We start from the raw sequence: 21,248 nt of genomic DNA, 5'->3' as shown, positions 1-21,248 counted from the left end.
AATTTCTTTAGTTAATAGCAAGGATCCCTTCTCTTACATTTCAAAGAATTGTCTTTTGTAAGTGATGGGAATGAACAGGGAAAAGTTGCTTTATTATGTGAAGGCCATCTTCCACCATGGTACGAACTCCCTTTTATCCTAGTTTGAAATGCTCATGAGGGCCATGTCTGAATATGGAAGATGAGCAACTGTATCTTTTCCAGATGGCTTTACTACATGTCTCTGATCTATAGTTTGTATATATTTTGTGCACTCACACATGCTGTCTTTCATTTTAGTATAACATTGAGTAATACATTCTGTATATTATACATATATTTTCTTAATGATTATCAAGACGTTTTGAAAGCAGCAGTGGAACAGAGGGTATAGATATCTTCCAAATCATGTGCAGATGCACACTTTATTCCACTTAATCTGAGACTCTAAAGGGGCTTGTTATTTTTAGCTGTAGCTTTTGTATGATATTTAAAATATTGCAGACAGAAAAGAAAAAAAACAAAAAAAACCAACCCCAAAACAACCACCCCATAAATGTTCATATTATTTTATTCATATAATATTGATTGCTTTTTGCTCTAGATCATTGAAACTGAAAATATGATGGACCGTATTGTTAATGGCTTATCTGAATCTAGTATCAAGGTGCGATTAGCTGCAGTCAGGTAGGATGCTTTTTTGTTTCATACAATTATTTTTTTTTTGGTCAAAGTCTGATGTTGCACTTGCTGGAACTTCAGTTTTTCAAGAGCTGAAGTTGATCTGAAATCTACTGTTGGAAAACTTGTTAAGGGGAGAAAATGATCCTGGACTAGCACGGTATTTTCTTTTGCTGTTTGCAAGCTATTGGTCATCACGTTCTAGACTGCATTATTATGTGCAAAAGCAATGTGTGTGTATGTGTAGAAGCATAAGTGTACCTCTGCGTACTTTTCTTCACAATGGGTGTTTCTTCTCTGTTTTAGGTGTTTGCACAGCTTGTCCCGTTCTGTTCAGCAGCTCAGGACAAGTTTTCAGGATCATGCTGTATGGAAACCTTTAATGAAGGTAAGTGAAGTCAAGTTGCAACCACACAAGTTTTCTGCTTGGTTATAATGACATGGAGGATATGGTGTATGTTTAATTTGCACGTGTTTCTGTAGAATCATAGTGGATATGACTTAGAAATCAAGTCCGTGCAAAGAGTGCTGTGGTCCATGCTTTGCTCTTTTTTCATCTTTTTCTTTCCTGTGATCAATTAATAAAGCTACATTATCCCTAATATTTAGTCTTGTAGGACTGTATATCCTTCAGTTCAGAGTAGATGGAACAGTTCAGACTTGGTGTGTAAGTGCTACAAGAGAATTTAGGCCTGTTTTCTCCTGTAGTTCTCATTGCAAATACTGAAACTGAAGCTGAAGAATTCAGCAAGACTTTTTAAAATACTTTTTTTTTTTTTAAATAAAATGCAATTATCCACAACATTAAAATACATCAAAATGCACCTAGTGTTTCTTGCCCTGTAACTAAGATTGTCACTGAGTGCAGATAAATAGACCAGTTTCTTAGTGTCAGTGTTTTTTAGCTCCTGAAAATGGGGAATGAGGCAATGCTGCAAGGAGCCTGAATGCTTAGGCAATGTAGGCGCCCATGAGAATGAGAAAGAAAAATGCCTGAAATGAGCCTGGCTCTCTATTCAGAAGTACAGAGAAAGCCTCATCAGCAAAGCTGAACTGATGAATCTGATAGTGAGGCAGACCCACGAGCTGACTGTCTTCAAGCTTCAGTCAAAGTACTGCAAGGAAGGAAAAGATCAGGAGATCTTTTGGCTCCTTCTGGTGCTTTGGGTGACTCTGCAGAAGAAGGATGCCTGTTGGACACACTGCTCAGGCCTGTATAAAGTCTCACTGACTTTCTCTGATCTGCTTATGTTCTAATTCTCAAAAATAATGGACTGTACAAAATTGATTTGCTGCTCATCTTATTGGCCTTTTATGAGGCTTGCAAGTTCTGCATAGTCACAATGCCATAATTCTCTGATGGTCAATATTTGTGATTGTCATCTGAAAGGGCTTGGAAGGAATGGTTTGAATATCTAAAAGGTTGCAAAAATCCCAACTTGGAAACATCAGAACTTGTAGAAATGTAAAACTAAAATGACAAGCTTGCTCAAAGAAGCACAACCAATCTGGAAAGGGAGCTTTGTGAAGAAACTTTGCAAACACTGCTGCTGGCTGTTGCTCATTGTAATTTTTATTAAATAAGCTGGAGTCAGGAATTCTGTCTGCTCATTCCAAAATGGCAGGAATTATTCTTAAGTGAAAAATAAAATAAATTTTAAATAAAGATAAATTAATTTTCAATCCAGCTTGATAATAACTACAGAAGTTTCTTCACTTTTCCCTAGCATATATAGCTGTATTGAAGAGGAAGGCTTACATCTACAGGGCACATGTAAATGTACAGAACTCTGTAAATGGAGTAATTGTTAACGTTTGCCTCCTGCTCTGAAAGAGATGTTGGTACAGACCACCCTCACTCGTTTCTCTTTCCTTGCTGGAAGAGCAGTTGCATCCTCCTTACCTTGCCAATCTCTCCCAGACCACACTGGGGGATGTTCTGTTCAAGGATGGCACGTGTGGGTCCCACCTGACCTCCTGGCATACCTAACAGAGTTTATCTTGTTTGAGGTTTCTCACTTTCCCAAAAAGACAAGTATGACAAAATTTGCTGTATTGTATCGTGCTTTCCTCAAGGAACAGAAGTTTTGAGGAGACTCCTGGAGCTTCCATTTTTTTATTTTATATTTTTTGGTGAAGCATGGTATAGAGGTGTTCTGCAGGTCACAGCCTGTTCTCTGTTGAAAGAATGGCCACTGAGCAGAATTAAGTCCACGCTTTGCAGAACAGGGCTTTGTTCCCATTGATTTCTTTAAAAGCCACATGAAAGCTCTCAAATCTGACCTCTATGAAACAACTTTGCTTTGCTCCAGCTTGCCATGTAGTGAGAAGTATCACACTGAATTAAATGAGCACTGTCTGAATCTGCACTACAAGCATCCAAGTGTCTCCAAATGTGTAGCATAACAAAGTGCAGCGTAATTCCAGGTATTCCATGTCACAGTGATCCCTGCCTTACCCTACTAGTTGACAGAGATTCTCCATTCTCCCCTTCATGACAACAGGTTTTACAGAATGCTCCGAATGAAATTCTGATAGTAGCATCTTCTACGCTATGCAATCTCCTTCTAGAGTTCTCACCAAGCAAAGAGGTTAGTTTGCCTTTGCCTCTTATTGTTTCTGGATAAAAGCTACCCTGCTGAGTGGTTCAGAAAGCGTTCCTGATGGGTATCAATTATGTGTTAATTGTCACAGAGTTGTAATATTAGGCAGACTGAAATCACAGATTGCTTTCTAATAAAAAGTAAGCCTGCTTACAGTGGTGTGACAGTTAAATATTGTTGACTAGTCAAATGTATTCTCTGAAGGGGAAAAGAAGTGTAAATGAATTTTTTGACTTGTAGAATAATGATTGTCTAAAAAAAACTTGTGAGCACCAAGAAAACAAACTTTAACTGGGGATATGATTCTCTTACAGAATTACTGCTTTTTTACTTTTTTGTCCCAACTTGTTCATTTTAGCCTATTTTGGAATCAGGAGCCATAGAACTTCTATGTAGTTTAACACAAAGTGAAAATCTTGCCTTGCGAGTGAATGGCATTTGGGCTTTAATGGTGAGTAAAATACTGATGGAATGCTGCTTGCAATTGCACTTCTGAAGCAGTTTGTTAATGTGACTTAAGGAACTTGTGAGTTGTTACTGGAGATAGTGTAAGTGAAATCTGTTTTTTCATTCTGTCCATTTAAAGAAGGGAAGCACTGTCAGCCTGGAACACTTCAACAGTTAGAAATGAATGAGAAGCCTTTCATTCAGATACACATTTGGTTGTCTGGATCATTCAGGCAAATATTTGAGCAGTGTCAGTAGCATGATGGGGGCAAACAAAAGTGGGTAATAACCAGGTCAGCAAAATAAGCCATAAAACTGTGTGGATATTGATTTATTGCATAGCCATAAACACACTGTTATGGAGAATTTACAATTCTTTGTAAGTTATAACAATTTTGGGATTACTTTAGGAAGGACATATATATGCTTGCAGATAACTGTCTACTTAAAGTAAAAACTAAAGCTTAAGGTTTAAAAAACACTGTCTTTTTCAGAATATGGCATTTCAAGCTGAACAGAAGATCAAATCAGACATCTTACGAGGTCTGAGCACAGAGCAGTTATTCCAGTTACTCTCTGATTCCGATGTAAATGTTCTGATGAAAACTTTAGGGTTGCTCAGGAATCTTCTGTCTACTCGTCCAGTAAGTAGAGCTGCTAACAGACTTTCTTCTGATCAAACATACAGACGGGGCAAATTAATGATTACTTTTTTTTTTTTGACAAAGCAAAGATTTTGGCTGAGAATACAAAATGGTTTTCTGTTTATTGCTGTTTGATGCATGGCTAAAATTGAGGGCTCTTCTTTGCGTTTCTCCCAGTATCTGTAAAGAAAAGTTCAAACCAGCATCAGAAAAATTGGAAAGAATTCTGTCATCCACTGAAACTTGGTAACTGTTACAAATAGAGGACTAGACAGTTGTATTTCATCATCAATTCCATGACATTTAGCTTCCCACAATGTTCTCCAAAAAATCTTTCAGTGAAACTTGTCTGAAATAGCGATGAGAGAGTTGCACTTGAGTCAATATGTGGAGAGGTGCTTTGTGTGGAGGATACCTGACATGTTTCTGTTCTTACCCAACTGTGTAGTGAGTACAGACTTCTTGAATTTGACTGTGGGACTGTGCGCTTGGGAGAAAAATGCATACGCTCGTTTTACAACCTAAAATAAAATGGTTTGAAAATGTAAGCCCATGAATTGTTTTTGACAGGGAGAAAGAGGTATTGGTGGAGGAAAAGAAAGGGGTAATCCCCTGTGAAGAACAGAGGGAAAACATGCAGCAAACATTTGGCAAGCCAGCATTTTTGTGGGGGAAAAATACCACGAAGCCTCTACTGTGCATTTAACACGTATTGTGTTTCTACTACAAAAAGGTCACTGCAAAATATCTTCTGATATGTGTACTCGTTGAATCTCAATAAGCTTCATAGAGAATTTACGCTGTCTTGATGTGAAGATTTTCATGTGAAAAGAGCAACCTGTCATTCATTAAATTCACCCTGAGCTCCAACAGCGAAGTCTCATTATTTTGAAGTGTTATTTGTTCTGATCTGTCCCAGCTTCACCTACTGTCTGTAACAATTCAAAGCCAGAAAAAAAGCCAGTGCCAGCAATTGTAAGAAATCCTACAAGAATCTTTATCCATAAGGAGTTCCGGCTCAAAACATTGCAGTGTGTGCTGTGCACTGGTTATGTCTGGTGGTCACTCCTGAGTTTTGCTATCAGTTCCTCCAGTAGATCTGGTTTCACTTTCTTTTTTGCTGTTACTCCTTATGACCACTTTAATTCTTGTACAGGTGTCTGTAGTCCTTAATCATATGACATTTTTACCTGTAAGTCTCTGACCTGGAAACAGTTTTCCTCGACTATAAGTAATTCATGCATCTTGTCTTTCTGAATCCTTTAAGGGCTTTTTTTGATTTTAAATGAGGATGTCAAACCTGGTTGCAGTGTTCCAGTAACTGTACCAAAAAGTTCCAGGGGAAAAAAAAGCCACACTTCTTTAGCCCTCTTTTATGTCCTGTTATCAGAGGAGAGAAGGTGGTTCTTTCTAACTGCAGCATCATACTGAGAGCTTGCGTTCAGCAGGATTTAGTCTTCAGACTATGGCCAAACAGGAACCCAGTGCTTTGTTTTCTACAGGTTTCAGTGAACCAAAAACCAAGGCTCATATCATGCTCTCTCAAACGTGACCAGGGTTCAAATGAAGAGGAATATTACCAGGTGTTTCTGCTGCTTTGTGTTTTGGGAGACCTTGCTATGAGCTAGGAACTTTGTGCGATGTTGCTACTCTTTATTTAAAGTAATTCATGTAGGAATGCCACCTCTGTGTCTGGAAAATTACTTCTAACTATATTTCATTGCTTTAACAGCACATAGACCATATAATGAGTACTCATGGGAAGCAAATCATGCAAGCAGTGACCCTCATTTTGGAAGGGGAGCACAACATAGAAGTCAAGGAACAGGTATCCTTTCTTTTGTTTCAAGTTCTCATGGCAGAATACAATTTGAGAAACATCTAAAAATGCTCACTGTTCTCATCATGTTAACTTTCTTGAGGATTATGATGTGCTGTGGCTATTTTACTGAGGTCTGTCCACTTAATAACTTCAGTACCTACAAGAAATTCCTCTTCAGTGCATTATTATAAACATGTTGGAATTGAATTAAAAAATGAAAGAATTAAATGTAAGGCAGTGGCATGGCAGAAAGGGGGCAACGGGGACATGGGAAAAGAACAAAGCCAGTATTTCATGCTGGGAAAACTTCATGGTTATTTGCTCCTGCAGCAGCTGTTGGAACAGTCAATAATGAAGAATAGTGCTACTGCCTGCTTTGCTGGCACAACGTGTTCTGGTGGGAGCTGTGGCATCTCAGCTGTTCTGGGGGCTGTGGGAGCCAGCAGTGGTCACAGCAGAGGAGACAGGGAGAAGAGCATGCTGGTGTAGCCCAAGATAAGATCAGAAGAGCGTGCTCTCAAAAATTACAGCTGGAAGAATAAAAGCATACGTGAGTAAAGGGAAATTGAGAGAGGAGATGTCCAACAGGGAAAAGCATCTCTGGTTTTAGAGCAGCGTAAGGGTGCCAGCTTACAGAGATACTTTCTGTGAGGCTACCACAGCAAAAGTAAGAGGATGGACGGCAGAATTTTGGCTAATTATGAGAGATGAGGGCTCTGTTTAACTATCTTCACATAGGGCATGTGGTGGTGAATAATGGGGGCATTGAGAAGCTGTGGGAGATTGCAGAGGAGCTTAGAATGGATATTGATGGTGAACAGCATGGCAAATGTCTGTAATCCCTAAATCCAGAGTGATCTAAATCTCTGCTCGCTGAAGAGTGGGCTGAAGTAAAGAGGTCTTTTGTGGCCATTTAAAATGCAAAATTAGCAGAAAAAATACCAACCCACACACACACACACAAAAAAAAGACTAAATATGTAGCAAGCTTAGTAAAAACATGGTTGTGAAACAGCTGAGGATTAAACAGTTGTTTCTTTCTAAATTGCTTTTGATAAAGCTCTAGTAAGTGAAATGGCCTTTATTGCAACAGGAGGTGATTTTGCCTGCCAACCTCAGAGAATTATTTTGCAGGAGAAAGTGCACCTCCTGGAAGAAGGCTGTTGTAAAGCTGAATGTAGTTTTGGGGCCTTAGTATACAGAGCACTTTGCTTACCCCTGCAAAGAGATCACGTGTTTTTGTTTCAGAACTAACTCTTGCACACAACACTGCACACAAGTAGGATGGTGCTTATCACTGTCTGACTTGTTAGTGTGTCATCAGCAGCTTTGGGAAATAATAGATGTCTGCAACTGCTAACGTGAATGCAGCTTAGACAAAGGCATCACACACGTGCTGGTCATTCTCCAGAGCCCTCTGCAGCCACGTGCACAGAAAACATGGCTGAGTTCCTGCACAGCTCTTAAGGGAAGAATTCACAGAGCATCTCCCTGTGCCTCCCGAGCACCAGGAAAGCTGCCTTTGCAAGTCTTAATGCCTTGTGCACGTAGTGCAAACATGGGCTTTGTTGCTTCAAGGTTGTTTTGTAAGATGGCCTTTCTAATTCACGAGAAATAAGCAGGTGCATTAGTAGTTGGCTTGAGTTACCTCTGCAGGTAAGATGTGTAATTAGAACTTGTGGGGAAAAAAAATATTTCTCTGAGGGATCAGCAGACAGAGCTCTGTTTTTCCTTTTTCTCACCCAAAGAACTACATGGATGTGTTGTTTTTTTTCTAGCTGCTGATACAGAACAGACTCCTTTCCAACATATTGTACCTTTTCTACGTGCTGCGTATTTCCATAAGAGACTTAAATTTCACTCACTGAAATGAATTAATGAATGTTGCTTAATTTTTTAGAACAGCAAAAACTGTGTTTTTGGAAGGGCTGTTCAACCACAGTTGTTACCGCTTTGGCACTGACGAAATGTAAGCAAGCTGGAAACTCCAGATTAAAGATATTAAAACTAATTAAAGGAATTGTTTGTTACAAGTTCTAAGCTGCCAGGAAAACTGTATAAATCATAGGATGTGATCTGCAGCCAATATTCTTAACAGTTTTTGTCTCTTTCAGACGTTATGTATTCTTGCCAATATAGCAGATGGAACAACAGCAAAAGAACTGATTATGACCAATGATGACATTCTGCAGAAAATCAAATACTACATGGTATGGGGGAATTTCTCTTCAATGTTTTATTTTGATCTTTTGCCAGAATTAAAGATGACACTTCAGCATTTATTCATGTGAACTGTTGGTTGTTGCCATGCACTTAGCTCTTGTCTACCCAGTTATGTTTAAGAAATCATGCTGTGCAGCTCTATATGGCAGATTAGAAGGAATATCCAGTGTTATTTCCCACAGTAATGTTATGCTGACTTAAGCAATGCCTACTTGGAAAATTTGTAATGATCTTGAAAAAGAAGCATCCTGTAGATCTCTTACATACGGAATTGACTGAAAGCTATTAAAGTGTCTTATGTCATGGTGTCATCTTTGAGAGAAGTTATAGATACAGAATTTGTCCAAGCTTTTTCTACCTCATTTGTTACAGGATGAATGCCAAAATGTAAGTGTGAGAAATTCTGAATCTCTTCTTCTAAATTTGAATACTGTTTTTTTCTGTATTTAGAGTCATTCAAATGCTAAACTTCAGCTTGCTGCCATGTTCTGTATATCTAATCTCATATGGAATGAAGAAGAAGGTAAGAAAGCCTCACTGTTAATACACAGACAAGTTACTACCCTGATCAAAAGGCTAGTGTTGCATACTAGTCATTATTGCAGTGCAATGGAATCCAAAGCATAGAAAAGGGAGACATCATTATAGAATCCACAGCTCTGTTTCGAAGTTGCCACAGCTGAAGGAGTTTTCCATTGCTGTGTTTTGGCTGAACTGTGCTCCATACCCCTCTCCTTAAGCTGGTTTCTGCTGCCACTCCTTTCCTATATCATTATCATTATCTTCTGCAATATGGCAGAAGTGAGTGTGCTCAGGACATAGAAAATGTAGGGAGCTGTTCTGGGGCAGGAAGGGAGGAAGATGATGTCAATAAAGAAGAGCTGATGAGTATCACATAGATTTCACCTGCAGCATTTCTGCAAAATCTAAAAACAATTGGAACGAAAGAATCCCAGTGAGGGGATTGTGGAAATTCATCGTTGGAGGGAGCAGACTCACTGGGGAGAATTGGATGGCAATGGATTAGAAAAGGGCTTTGTTGGAAAGATATTTTTCCCAGACCTGAATGGATTGGGCAGTGAGGGTCTGAAACCAGTAAAATGATTTGTGGCTGGAACTGGGAGGAATGGGAAAAAGGAGTTGTAACCCTGTAGCTGTAGTGGGAGGCAACTGGCAGGGAACTGAAGAATGCTGCACCATCAAAACAACAAAAAAAGTGGTTTTGTTGTGGGGGATGGAGAGGACAAATGGAGGCAGCAGTGCATAGCAGGAAGGAGAAGAATGGCTGGGAAGTGGTGTTCTTTGAGGAGTACTGGGGCTGGGAGGAGGGCTTTGTTAGGTGGATGATTTACGGATCTTCAGATTGACTGTGCTGCTCTTCAATAAAGAAATTGGTGCTGTTAGGACATTTTTTTCCTCCATTGTAACCTATTCCACCTCTCTCGGGTCACAGAATTTTGTTCAGCAGTGACAGTTATGCTCCAAGTGGTTTTCTGCTCACAGTGCTACAACTTAGACTAAAAAATCCACCTCCAGTTAAATGTCCTTTGTATCCAAATCAGAAAAATGAGATTAAAGAAGCTTGACTTCAATTGCATGCATTAGGATAAAATTTGTGTGGCATTTTGCCCTTGAATTATTTCTTTTTCTTTAAACACATGCATACTAAAATACAAAAAAGAAACTGGAGCTCTGTTTCAAAGTTGCCACAGCTGAAGGAGTTCTCCGTCGCTGTGTTTTAGCTGCACTGTGCTCCATACCCTCTCCTTGAGCTGGTTTCTGCTGCCACTCCTTTCTTCTGTTCTGCATATGGTTTTGTTTTGTGTTTTTTTTTGGTGATATTCCCAAGAATGTAATTTATTGTTATAGGTTCACAAGAACGCCAGGATAAACTGCGAGACATGGGAATAGTAGATATCCTACATAAATTGAGTCAGTCGTCGGATCCAAATCTGTGTGACAAGTGAGTACAAATACAAAATAAAATCCAGAAACACCATTAGAGGAGAATCTTTGCTTTTATTATGTGATCTTCTGGGATGCTGAGTTGGCTTGGGTTTTGGAAAGGACTGTGAGGGTGTGAGAGCATGGCTGGGAGGTGTGGGCTCAAAGGAGAAGCAAAATTTTCAATTCAGGTCCTAGTAATTAACACCGAATTAACTGAAATATTGATGAAACTGTAACCATAGTTTCTTGGGAGGTATTTGTAGCCAAAATGTCATATAAAGTTAGATTGCATCAATTGTAGCTGTTCTGACTGCTGCTTTTCACCCTCTCAGCTCACTGTGTGGCGTTGGTAGGGGCAGTCTTACTGACAGGAATGATGTGCTTCTCGTGTGGGCTGTGTTCCTGATACTGACAGGTTCATTTCTCAGCTGCAGTCACTGCTTTCATGGTACATTTGTAGCATACAGAAAAATAATTGCTTTTCACCAACTGAAGGGGGATTTCTTTGTTTAAAAATTCAAGGTTCGAGATACATCCTCATCCACACTGTATCTGACAGTCGCTCAGGCTATGCTGAACATCTAGTGTACGTGGTTAGATGGCCTTGTTCTCAGGTGCAGGGGGATCCTTGAACTGTTACAGCCCACACTGCACCACCAATGAGATCCTTCCAAATGAAGGAGGCAGCTATTCAGTTTCCTGTCACCTCACTGGTTATCTTCCCTGTCTTGCTGATGTAACATGTAGTTTTGCTCATGCAGTCGTTGACGATAAAGCCAGAACCCAACAATTAACAGCTTGTTTTTCTCTTACAGGGCGAAGACAGCACTCCAACAGTATCTTGCATGATCAAAGGCTAATGGAATCTATGGACACCCCTCATGTCTACTTAAGGAACAGCAGGAAATATTCCTGACTCCTTATATTTGCACAAGTCACCTTGGGCTGCATTTTTCTTAGGTGCAGGGAGCTGCTTTGCAGAAACAGTTTAAATGATCAGGTCTCCAGTGCACTTGAGAATTTTTTTGAGGTAGTTTCTTTACTCAGAGGACTCTTGGGGGGTTGTTTTGGTTTGTTTGTTTCTTTTTTCCTGAGCTACCTGGACTTTGGAATAGAACAATCAGTCATCATTTTCCTTTTGGGCCTACAATTTTCTGCTTTTGCTGCAGCCTGTGTGTGTGGATGTGTGTGAGTGCGTTTGAGTGTGTGCGTGTGCTTGGATGAACGCGTGTTGGGTGTGATACCTCAATTTTGTTTTTCCTTTTTTTGTGTGAAAATCTTTTTCTACAGGTTTTCAAGGGTTAACCATTGTTTGCTGTACGAATACTTCAATGAATTATATACAGTTTGAATGAAATGTTATTTAAAAAAAAAAACGAAAACTGTTGTATCCCATAAAGTTTATTTTGAATTTTGAACAGATGAATGTTTTTAAGTAAAATATATGCATTTCTGAACTTCAGCTTAACTTACATTATACTTCCTTTTCAAAGAGGAAAATAAGGGGAGACATATATCCCGTATATCCCAAATTATAAGCAGCACATTCTGTACTGACAGGATCCAAGAGTTAGCACTGTCCTGCCACACAGGGTCACTCAGTACTGACGAAATACTCAAATCAGCAGAGTGGGTCAGCAGGATTGTTCTACGGCCCTGCACAGTTTTGGAAGAAAGTCTCATGCTTTGGAGTTTGCATGACTGTTGACTTTTGGGGGAAGTGAGAGGTGGCTGCAATAGAAGCAGGCATAAGCTCTTGCTGTAGAAGCCAAGAATTTTCTCAGATAATTACTGAAGGATTAGTTGATTTTGCTAATGATACACACTTGCTGATCCCTAGTATCAGTGGAGAGAACAACATGTTGCAAAAGCTACACTTTTATGAGACCAGAAGGACCTGGCAAGCAGTGATTAAGGGATTCTTTTTGTTTTGCATCCTTTACCTTCAGTCATAGTTAAGCAACATGCAAATTATTTCTATTAATGGGTGCATTAAGTTGGGGAACAGATTGAAATTATATATTTTTTTGTTTTTGCTTAGTCATGTTGCTATAAATTGTGTGTATATGTACAGATATACACACATGCATGGATTTGGATACCTGGGTGATAAGTGATGGGATTTTAATGTATTCAGAGGCTTAAATTGTCTGTAAGTTCCTGAAATGGTGCCTGTAAGTGTGGAAGAAATTTGGGTACAAATGAAGACTGTGTGTAAGGTTAGACTGGAACACAAGACCCCCCCCCCAGTGGCTTCAGGATTCAGATATGCATAGGAGCTAATGGAGCACAAGGAGCTCTCCTTCGTGCAGTTCAGGGTTGTTGCTTTCTCCCCGTGTCTGCTTTCTAATTTCAGGTTAGGCCATAGTTTCAGTCGTCAATCTCCACACACTGTATCTACACAGCACTAACAGGCATGCTAAGGGTTGCAGCCTACGTCTTAAACCAAATCTTTCCTATGTTACCTTGAGCTTCAGGAAGGCTGCTGCAAGAAGAGAGGTCTGTAACTTTGCTAACCAGGTTTGATAAGTATCTTCATCTTTAATTTCTGATGAGAAGATCAAATTGTGACAGCCTTACTTCTTTCAGAGGTCACTACTCGTGTCAGAAAATGTGACCGTGGTTTGGCCTGGAATTTGAATGCGCTGTGTATCAGATAACTGTTATCACATGGTTGCAGAGGAGAATATATACACTTCATGTAATTTCTTCTGCTCTCGAAAGACAAATAAAAGTGAGCACCTGACACTTTTCCCCCAGGCATTGCAGTAAGTGACTGGAAGTTTTTATGTCCTTCTGCAATTTTTTCTGTGATGGACTTCGGAGGCTGAACAAGAATGAAAGTGAAAATAAGTGAGAACTTGATAAGTAGCAGTACCTCAGAAATGAAGTCTTATCTATAAAATCCCATCAGATACATTTTGGCTTGACCTGAGGGAAAGTTCTGAGGCAGGTATTGTGAATGTAAAACTTTACAGACTGTATCTGGCTTCTGAGTTCTCACTCCTGCTACGTACATTTAGGAGCTCCAGTTCCTTCACATCTCTTTTTCTCCTCCTCCTCCCCCACTTTGCTTTTCTGAGTTTGGTTCTATAAAACTTTGGTGCCTAAAAGTGTTCAGAAGAAGGGTGAGTAAGTATCTGTGTACATCTTTTGAGGTGGTGGGTTCCTAAATCCTACCAGAAATGATAAAAACAATGCTCAGACAATCTTGTTGCTGCGTGAGAACAGCTGCCATTTCCCGCAGGTGTTGGCAGGGCGAACCGTTGGATGGAGAACATTTTTACCTTCAGTTAAGCTTTGTGAATAATTTTTCCTGTTGCTATAGGTGTGTACAAAGAGAAGAAAATAGTGTAAATAAAAAAAAACTTTACCAGAACATGTAGGTTTTTCTGAACTTCATGGAACAGTCGGCACTCTCTGTGCCATCTCCACAGCCCCGCAGTCGCTTCCTGAGGCTTGCATGGAAACAAATGTGCTGGCCAGGCCTTTGCCAGCTTTGCTTGGGTGGTGGCATTTCTTGAGCTAGAGTTTGCAGAACCAAAGCAAGCAGAGTTTGGACGCAACACAGAGGATCACATTTCTGCCATCTTTGTGCCGTTTCTCTTCCTGAAAACCAATCAAACCTAATCAATTTTTAAAGTGTATTTGCTCCTTATGTCTGTTTGCAGGGTCCAATGATGATAACCATTCTCTCAAAGGTTACATGTGTCCAAGTGATTGGTTTTGCTTTGGAGTGTGCTGGTGATCAGGCAGCTGGAATGCTTGGCTGTACCTCACCACTGCCAGCTTGCTGGTTGGGGTATTCTCTCAAAGTCAAATGAGACAATTTGCCAGTTGTTGCTATCACAAATGGAGCTCCTGGTAGTGAAGCATGCTACTCGACGTGTTCAGAGGCATCTTGTGTTCTTAAGGCAAGCATCTCATATTACAAAAAGCCCCAAACTTCTACAGCTTTTAGCCAGGTAGTAGCTGCCCTGCCTCTGTCGGTCTCCCCTAAGGCAGTGATATAGCAGGCAGAGGAATAATTGCAGTGCATGAGGTTACGTTATTGAAGTCAAGAAAATAAGTTTTCAAAGGGGATGAGCGAGTAATTCTGACATGTAGGCACCTGTTAGGTATAAACGTGAAAATTCAGCTGTGGTCATAATCATTGGGGTTTTACTGGGGGCTCGCGTTTACATAGAGGTAGCTGTGGGGGCACCCTGGAGTGCAGTGCTCACCCACACTGGTGATGCAGGCTGGGGATTCCCTGCCCGCGTCCCTGTGACACCAAGCAGTGTCACCTTGAGCTTGCTGGTGGCAACGAGGGAGGGCAGCTGCTGTACCAGAAACCAGGTTCTGAGCCAGGAGGTGGCCAGCTGGAGGATGGCTGCTGTGTGCCAAGGGGCAGGGAGCAGGTTGAGGTGTGCACCAAGGAGCCCGGCACAGGAGTCAGGGTGAGCAGAAACTCTGTTGACCTGAACGCTTGCAGGCAGTTGGATGCTTGTTTCAGATGAGGGAAGAAAACTTAGCATGGAGCTGTGTTTGGAGAATGGCTGGCAGCTTCTCCCCTGTGCTCAATGGGGTGATTCTGGCTCTGTGACCTAAGGTTTGGGAGGGATGAGGAGTGGAGGGGGACATGCAGCAGAAGGCAGAAGGCAGAGCCGGGTGGGTCGGCCAGGCAGAGGGGCTCACAGCAGAGGGAGCCCAGCTTCCCACGGCAGTCGAGCAGGAGAAGGGCAGCAGGGAGGGCCGGGCTGCTGTTCCGCCCAGTGCTGCCATAGCAGTGTTGGGGAGCTGCCAGCTGCTGCACAGGTACCTGGGCCCAGTCTGCTCCTTCCGCAGGCTTGGGAGTCCCACTGTTGTAGTTTTGGTCCAGAAGCTGCAGCAGCGCTCAGCTCCAGCCCTGCTCTTGCTGAGTCCTGCTGGGTAGAAAAGCAACGACAGGTAAAACTCTCTCTGTGGTGCAGGTTGGCAGCGGTCGGAGTCACGTAATTAGAAGACGTAATTAGAAGACAGCAGCAAAGCGTTGCGCAGCGACCGCTGTTGCTGTGACAGAATGGCTGCAAAGAGAAAGGAGGCGGTCCTTCAGGTCAGTGGGAGCCAGCCGTGCTGGAGGGCCTCTCAGAACAACTTGTAAATTCACGGAGAATTGAAAGAATGTAGTTTGGTCTTAGGGTATCTGCTGTCAGAGCCCTGCTGTGAGATTCTGGTGGTAGAAAAGCGTTCCTGAAGGCAGGTGGGAAGCGCTGGGGAACTGCAGCAAGGCAAATATGGCCCTGAGGTCAGTGCCAGGGGTTTGTGTGTTTAGAGGTTGCTGCAAAGCTGGAAAAAGTTGGGAGGTACCAGGAAAAATTCCAGGTTAAGAACTTCATAAGTCATTATAAAAATTGGAGATCATGGGGTGAGGCTGTGAATATGTAAGAAGAGAAAGGTGAAGAGTTTAAGCTAGGAATTATTTCTGCTGCTGCTCGTTGCACTGCATTCCTTTGTGATGGCAAATGTTTGCAATGAAACTTTGCACTTCTGGCAACTAGCTGCACATCCAGCCTGGGAGATCCTAGTTTAGGTCTGCACAGGTGTGACTGTGGTGTGACTGCGTGACCTGAGCCTTGTGTATGGCACAGCGAGTTGGCTTGGAGATGCTCTGGGTATGAGAGAAGAGCTGTAGCCTGGCTGCTGCTGGGCATCCACGTTAGCAAAGCACTTTGAACAGTGCTGGCATTGCTTTCGGAGTCCATCAGTTGAACTCATTATTGCAAATTACAGTCATCGTCAATGAGTTGAACTCATTAACGTGCTGTGGAACGCTCCAAGGGTGGTCCTAGCGCTGCTAATACCTGGAATAATTGCATTTCTTAACTCTGCAGATGTGCTCTGATAAATTAGGCATGGGGTCACATGCTGAAAGCAGAGAAAGGCGTTGGAACAGAGGGAGGTGTCAGAACAGCTCCCTGCTCTGAGCCAGGGGGGTCCTGGAGAAACTGCGCACCCTGACCTCCAGTGACACCTGAAAGTCTGCAAGAAGCCGCTTAATTTGCATGGGAATTTCCACTCTGAGTTCTTGACTTGGGAATTCTAGCAGTTTTTTAATGTGCATTGGTGTTAATTACTGAATAATAACCCTTCTTGCAGCTTACAGTCTTCCAGTGTATTCCGGTACAAAACTGAATGTATTTAGGATTAATGATACCGACTGAGAATGCTATTAGGAATCGTTGTTGTTCAGTATCAGCACAGCAGCAAAGAAGTAATATTACCAACATGAGTGATTCTTCAAAGTCCTTGGATTAAACAATAAAAAAATTCAGAACAATTTATTTAGAAAACACCAGGTTCTGCTAACCCTGGGTGTCATCCTTTTTTGCTCCCCTGCAAGTCCAAGGGCAACCTACAATCAGCTTTTTTAGCACATTCCAATGGTAGGGATAGTTTATTGAGTTATTGCTGACAATTGAGTAGCTTGTGCTGAGCCACTTTTTATTATTTTACTTTGCAATAACACCCTTTGACAATTATTCTTTGATGCCCTCGTGTGACCGGCGCTTACAGAAGTAGGCTGCTCAGCAGAGGAGGTTGGTGGAATTACTGGGGACGGTGTGGTCTTCTAAAAGCTTTGTCTGCCCCTCCGTGCTGCACCCCATGGTTGGTCACAGGGGTCACCCCATCCCTGCTGTGAGCAAAGCTGCTTGGAGAGAGGGAGGGAAGAAACCCCTAGCCCTATGGAGGGTGGGGACCTGTGAAGGAATGTGTCCACGGGGTATGTAAATATGGGTTGGCCTGAATGCTGCTTTCACTTTTAGGTGATCCCCCAGCTGCAGCCTCTTGTCTAACACACCAAAGGATTTGGAAAGCACATAGTGCTGTCCTGATGCTAAGATCAGGACTGTGGCATGATCCATCCAGATACCACTGGCACTGCTGGTACAGTCCCCGATGCCAACATCCTGTGAAGGCACAGGGACCATTTCCCTGCTCACCTCCCAGAATAACTGTCTCTCTGCAAACCAAAGGTGTTGTCTCCAAGCATCCAGACTGTTCAGAGAGTTGCTGTTACTGAAAGGGGAGGGCTTGCATTTGTCCAAGTATTCCTATACCCTTCCATATGCCTATGAAATGCTTGGGGGGGGGGGGGGGGCAGTAGTTTCCCACTTGTGTTCTGGCCCTGCCCTGCTCACCAGAGGAGTACAGGCAGGAAGATTTTCCTGCAGTGTTCAGATTAATGGCTCTGAATGGATGTGTCTGTCATACAGGCAAGCACACAGTGACATGTTGATATGTTTACAACTACCTGATGACTTGCTGTTGCTCTGACTGCTCTTAAATTTTCATACAGATGAACATCAATAGCCAGGAACTTTGGGAGGAAATGCTGTGTCTTGAAGGCCTCATTGGTAAGGGCTTGGTTAACACACAGTGTTGATTTGTTCTGTGTTACAAGCACTTTGGTCCTGTGAGGAATCAGTTTCTGCTGATACTAATGTTTGGACGAACCCTCTATTTCTCTTGCCCTGAGTGAAAGTAAGGAATATTATACCATATTACCAGAAGCTGTACTAGCTGGAGGTTACCAACTGATGTGGGACAGTTGTCACTGAACTACAGTGGCACTGGTGCAGGAGCCTCAAGTCCCCCATCCAGCCCCAGGCATGGGGCAGGGAGATCCCAGTGCAAGGAGCAGCCCTGGCTCTCAATGTGGGGGTCAGAGGGTGACTAGGTGAGCCTGTGCAGCAGGTCACCCTGGAAAATCTGATACCCTCAAGGTCACAACCACGTGCATATATCTTTTAAAGACTCCACAACGTTGTGAGCTTGTTATTTTTTAATGCCATTTGACCCTTTGATCTATCAGTATATCAGTAGTTAGTTTCTACTGTAGTTGAATCCGCAGCCCTTGTGGAGCTTTGCAAGAGTCAGAACTATGAGAGCAACAGCCCTAGGCTGCAGCTTGAGAGGCGCAGGTTGGACCTTAGGAAAATCTCCTTCCCCAGGAAGGTGATGCTATAGAGATCACCAGAAGGGGACACTTCATTTCTGTGAGGATTTCAGGTTTCTTATGGCACTAATGGCTTTAATGCAGCCCTCTTCCTAAAGATTACACTGCAAAGTGCACAAACCAGCCTATTGGTGTTGGTCTGAAACGACCCATTCTGACCTTATTCTTATTTTCATGCTTGCAGTTGTTGATGCATATCAAGCCTGGTGTGGCCCATGCAAAACAGTAGTGGATCTTTTCCGAAGAATAAGGAATGAAGTCAGCAGTGACCTTCTGCACTTTGCTGTGGTAAGGTCCCACTTGGCACTGCTTAAAAAATCCATATTCTGTCCCCTGAACATAGCAGGTAACTGAAGTCATTCATCTTTCCAAATCCATCCAGAACATAACAGTGCAGGAGTTCTAGCCTGTGTGAATGAACCTGCTGGATGCAGGTTGGTTACATCGAAAATAGCTCATACCATTAAAGATTTTCAGGCTTGAACAATTCTGTACTTTTCAGATGTTTTTCTGCAAAGGAGAAGGCTTGAACCCAACTGATCATTCTGATTCATGACTTTCATATTTTACCAGCTCTTACTTTAACCCTGGCAGCAAACTTGCTATTCTTGGGCTGGGTGACACGTTAGTTGGAAGATGTCTGCCTGCTGACATGGTGAACTTTCCAAGGGACTTGTTTCTCCAGTGTGCACCAAATTGCTTACACAAATAACATTGGACAGGATGAGCAGCATCCCATGTGTGTTCCTGTGCCGTACAGGGAGAGAGTGAAGGAGCTGGGTTTTCAAAACCTGGAGAAGAGAAGGCTCAGGGGCAGAGCCAAGAGCTGTCTTTGGCTGCCTAATGGGGCATTATTTGAGAGGGAAGAGACAGGCATTGCTCAGTGGTACGTAGCAAAAGAACAAGAGACAACAAGATTGAATTGTGGCAGCGAAAATTCCAAAATATACAAGGAAAAAAAGAAGTGTTCAAATAGGAGTGATTAGGGCACTGGGACAAGTTCCCAGACAGCTGTGGAGATCTGATTTGTAGAGATGCTCAAAACTCCATTTCACACAGCCTTGCACACACTCCTTCTGCTGCCCCAGCTCCTGCAGGCAGAATCTCCCAGAGACATCCACAGCTTCGAGTGTTACTGAGCTGAAACACAATCCCTGCCCTGACCAGTGTCATTTCAGCCTGGGATTTTGCTGTACATGAGGGGTGAGTGCTGGGCAGTTCTGAGCACAGGCTGTTCTGTGTATGTTCCTCTGAAGCAAAAATATTTTCCCATAAACACCTATTTTATCTGACATCCTTTTTAGGCTGAAGTTGATTCCATTGATGCTCTGGAAAAATACAGAGGAAAATGTGAGCCCATCTTTCTCTTCTATACAGTGAGTGAAAAGTTTCTTACAGTAGTTACATGGCAATAAATGTGACTTAGCAGTGCAAACAGCTGTCTTCATGGAGAGCTGCACTACTGCAGGGCCTCACTGCTGCCACAGGCTGCTTCCCTTCATCCTCAGGCACATCAGTAAAGAAAGTTGTTCCAAAATTTCCCTTTTGTTTTGGAGTGGAGAAGCTCTGCCTGTGAGGAGGGCCTGGTACATGATTTAATATGTCTACTGTCAATCTGGATGAGGGGATTGAGTGTACCCTCAGTAAGTTTGCAGATGGCACCAACCTGGGGGGAAGTGTTGATCTGCCTGAGGGTAGGAGGGCCCTACAGAGGGATCTGGACTGATTGATTGCTGGGCTGAGGCCAGTTGTGAGTTTAAACAAGGCGAGTCCTGCACTTTGCTCACAACTCCATGGAGCGCTATGGGCTTGGGGCTTGGAAAGCTGTGCAATGGAAAAGGGGCCTATCAGCCGCTGCAACTCCCTGAGAGGAGACTGTGGCAGATGGAGGTCAGTCACTTCTTCCAGGTGACAGCAATAGGATGAGGGGTGATGGCCTCACCTTGTGCCAGGGGAGGTCAGGTTGGGTGTTAGGAAACGTTCCTTCTCAGAAAGAGCAGCGAGGCACTGCACAGCTGCACACGGAGGTGGGACAGTCAGCTGGAGGTGCTCAGAGCTGTGGGGATGTGGCACTGAGGGACGTGGGCAGTGGGCATGGTGGGGTGGGCTGGGATTGGACCTGGGGATCTGAGGGGTCTTTTCCAGCCCTAACAATTCTGTCATAACACAGTACATGTTGGGATGGTCTGGTGATTTCCACTGGCAGACCTGCTTCTCACCCTTTTCAGAGAGGAGAACTGACAGCTATTGTGAGAGGAGCAAACGCCCCATTGCTGCAGAAGACCATTCTGAAACAGCTGGCAGTGGGAAAGAAGGTTTTGGAGCATGGAGGAGAGCGTTTGGTGGTAATCAGGCTCTGAATCCTTGTTAGAGCCAAAGCTCAGCTTTCCAGTGCCAGCAAGGCGCTGAAGCTGGGTTGCTTCCTGCCAAAAACCTATCAGTTTTTCTGGGCTGAGCCTGAAGGCTGATGTGCATCCCATGTCACAGGGTTGTGCAGCCCTCCTGGATGTAAGGAAGAAGCTGAAAGGGTGGTTGTGTTTTTAAACCCTCTGTCCTCCTAGGAGAAGGAAAAGCAACTCCTCACCTTGCTTTACAGGACGGAGGGAGAACTCTGCTTGCGTTTTCTCTTGCTGAGCTCACCCACCCCTAGTATTAGTTATTCCTTCAGGACACCTTAGCTTTTAATTCCATAATCTAGCAGCTCTGATGACATTTCTCAGGCTGCAGGGGCGGGCACTTCACTGCACTGGGCCCTGCTCGTTCCTGCGCTGGGATATCGCCGTGCAATCACTGGCAGCAGCTATCCTACAGCGGCTGTGCTGGGCACAGCGCTGCTGAGGAAATGCAGCCTTTGTTCTGAGCTCACTGCAGCCGTACCACTGCATCCCCTGCAGCGACTCTCACTGGTAACTCTCCACGTCACTG

At 43.0% G+C, this 21,248-nt stretch overlaps 1 protein-coding gene across 3 annotated transcripts in view; it reads left to right on the top strand.

Annotated features, from left to right (window-relative positions):
* ARMC8 (armadillo repeat containing 8) overlaps positions 1-13,724 on the top strand; it is a 58,315-nt gene extending 44,591 nt beyond the window's left edge. For all 3 annotated transcript variants that reach the window (XM_042878237.1, XM_042878236.1, XM_042878238.1), the window contains 10 exons: positions 583-665; positions 966-1,047; positions 3,164-3,250; positions 3,621-3,713; positions 4,204-4,353; positions 6,086-6,181; positions 8,290-8,385; positions 8,849-8,921; positions 10,268-10,361; positions 11,161-13,724. In XM_042878237.1, the coding sequence (XP_042734171.1) occupies positions 583-665; positions 966-1,047; positions 3,164-3,250; positions 3,621-3,713; positions 4,204-4,353; positions 6,086-6,181; positions 8,290-8,385; positions 8,849-8,921; positions 10,268-10,361; positions 11,161-11,194 (888 nt within the window). In that variant the 3' untranslated portion in view covers positions 11,195-13,724. The remainder of the gene's footprint in view (positions 1-582; positions 666-965; positions 1,048-3,163; positions 3,251-3,620; positions 3,714-4,203; positions 4,354-6,085; positions 6,182-8,289; positions 8,386-8,848; positions 8,922-10,267; positions 10,362-11,160) is intronic.
* Positions 13,725-21,248: the final 7,524 nt, after the last annotated feature.

This window comes from Lagopus leucura, unplaced genomic scaffold (genome assembly GCF_019238085.1).
Source record: "Lagopus leucura isolate 7727_CA_CO unplaced genomic scaffold, USGS_WTPT01 Super-Scaffold_100021, whole genome shotgun sequence".
NCBI lineage: Eukaryota > Metazoa > Chordata > Aves > Galliformes > Phasianidae > Lagopus > Lagopus leucura.
Note: the sequence above shows the minus strand (reverse complement) of the source record. Positions and strands in the feature narration are given on the sequence as shown.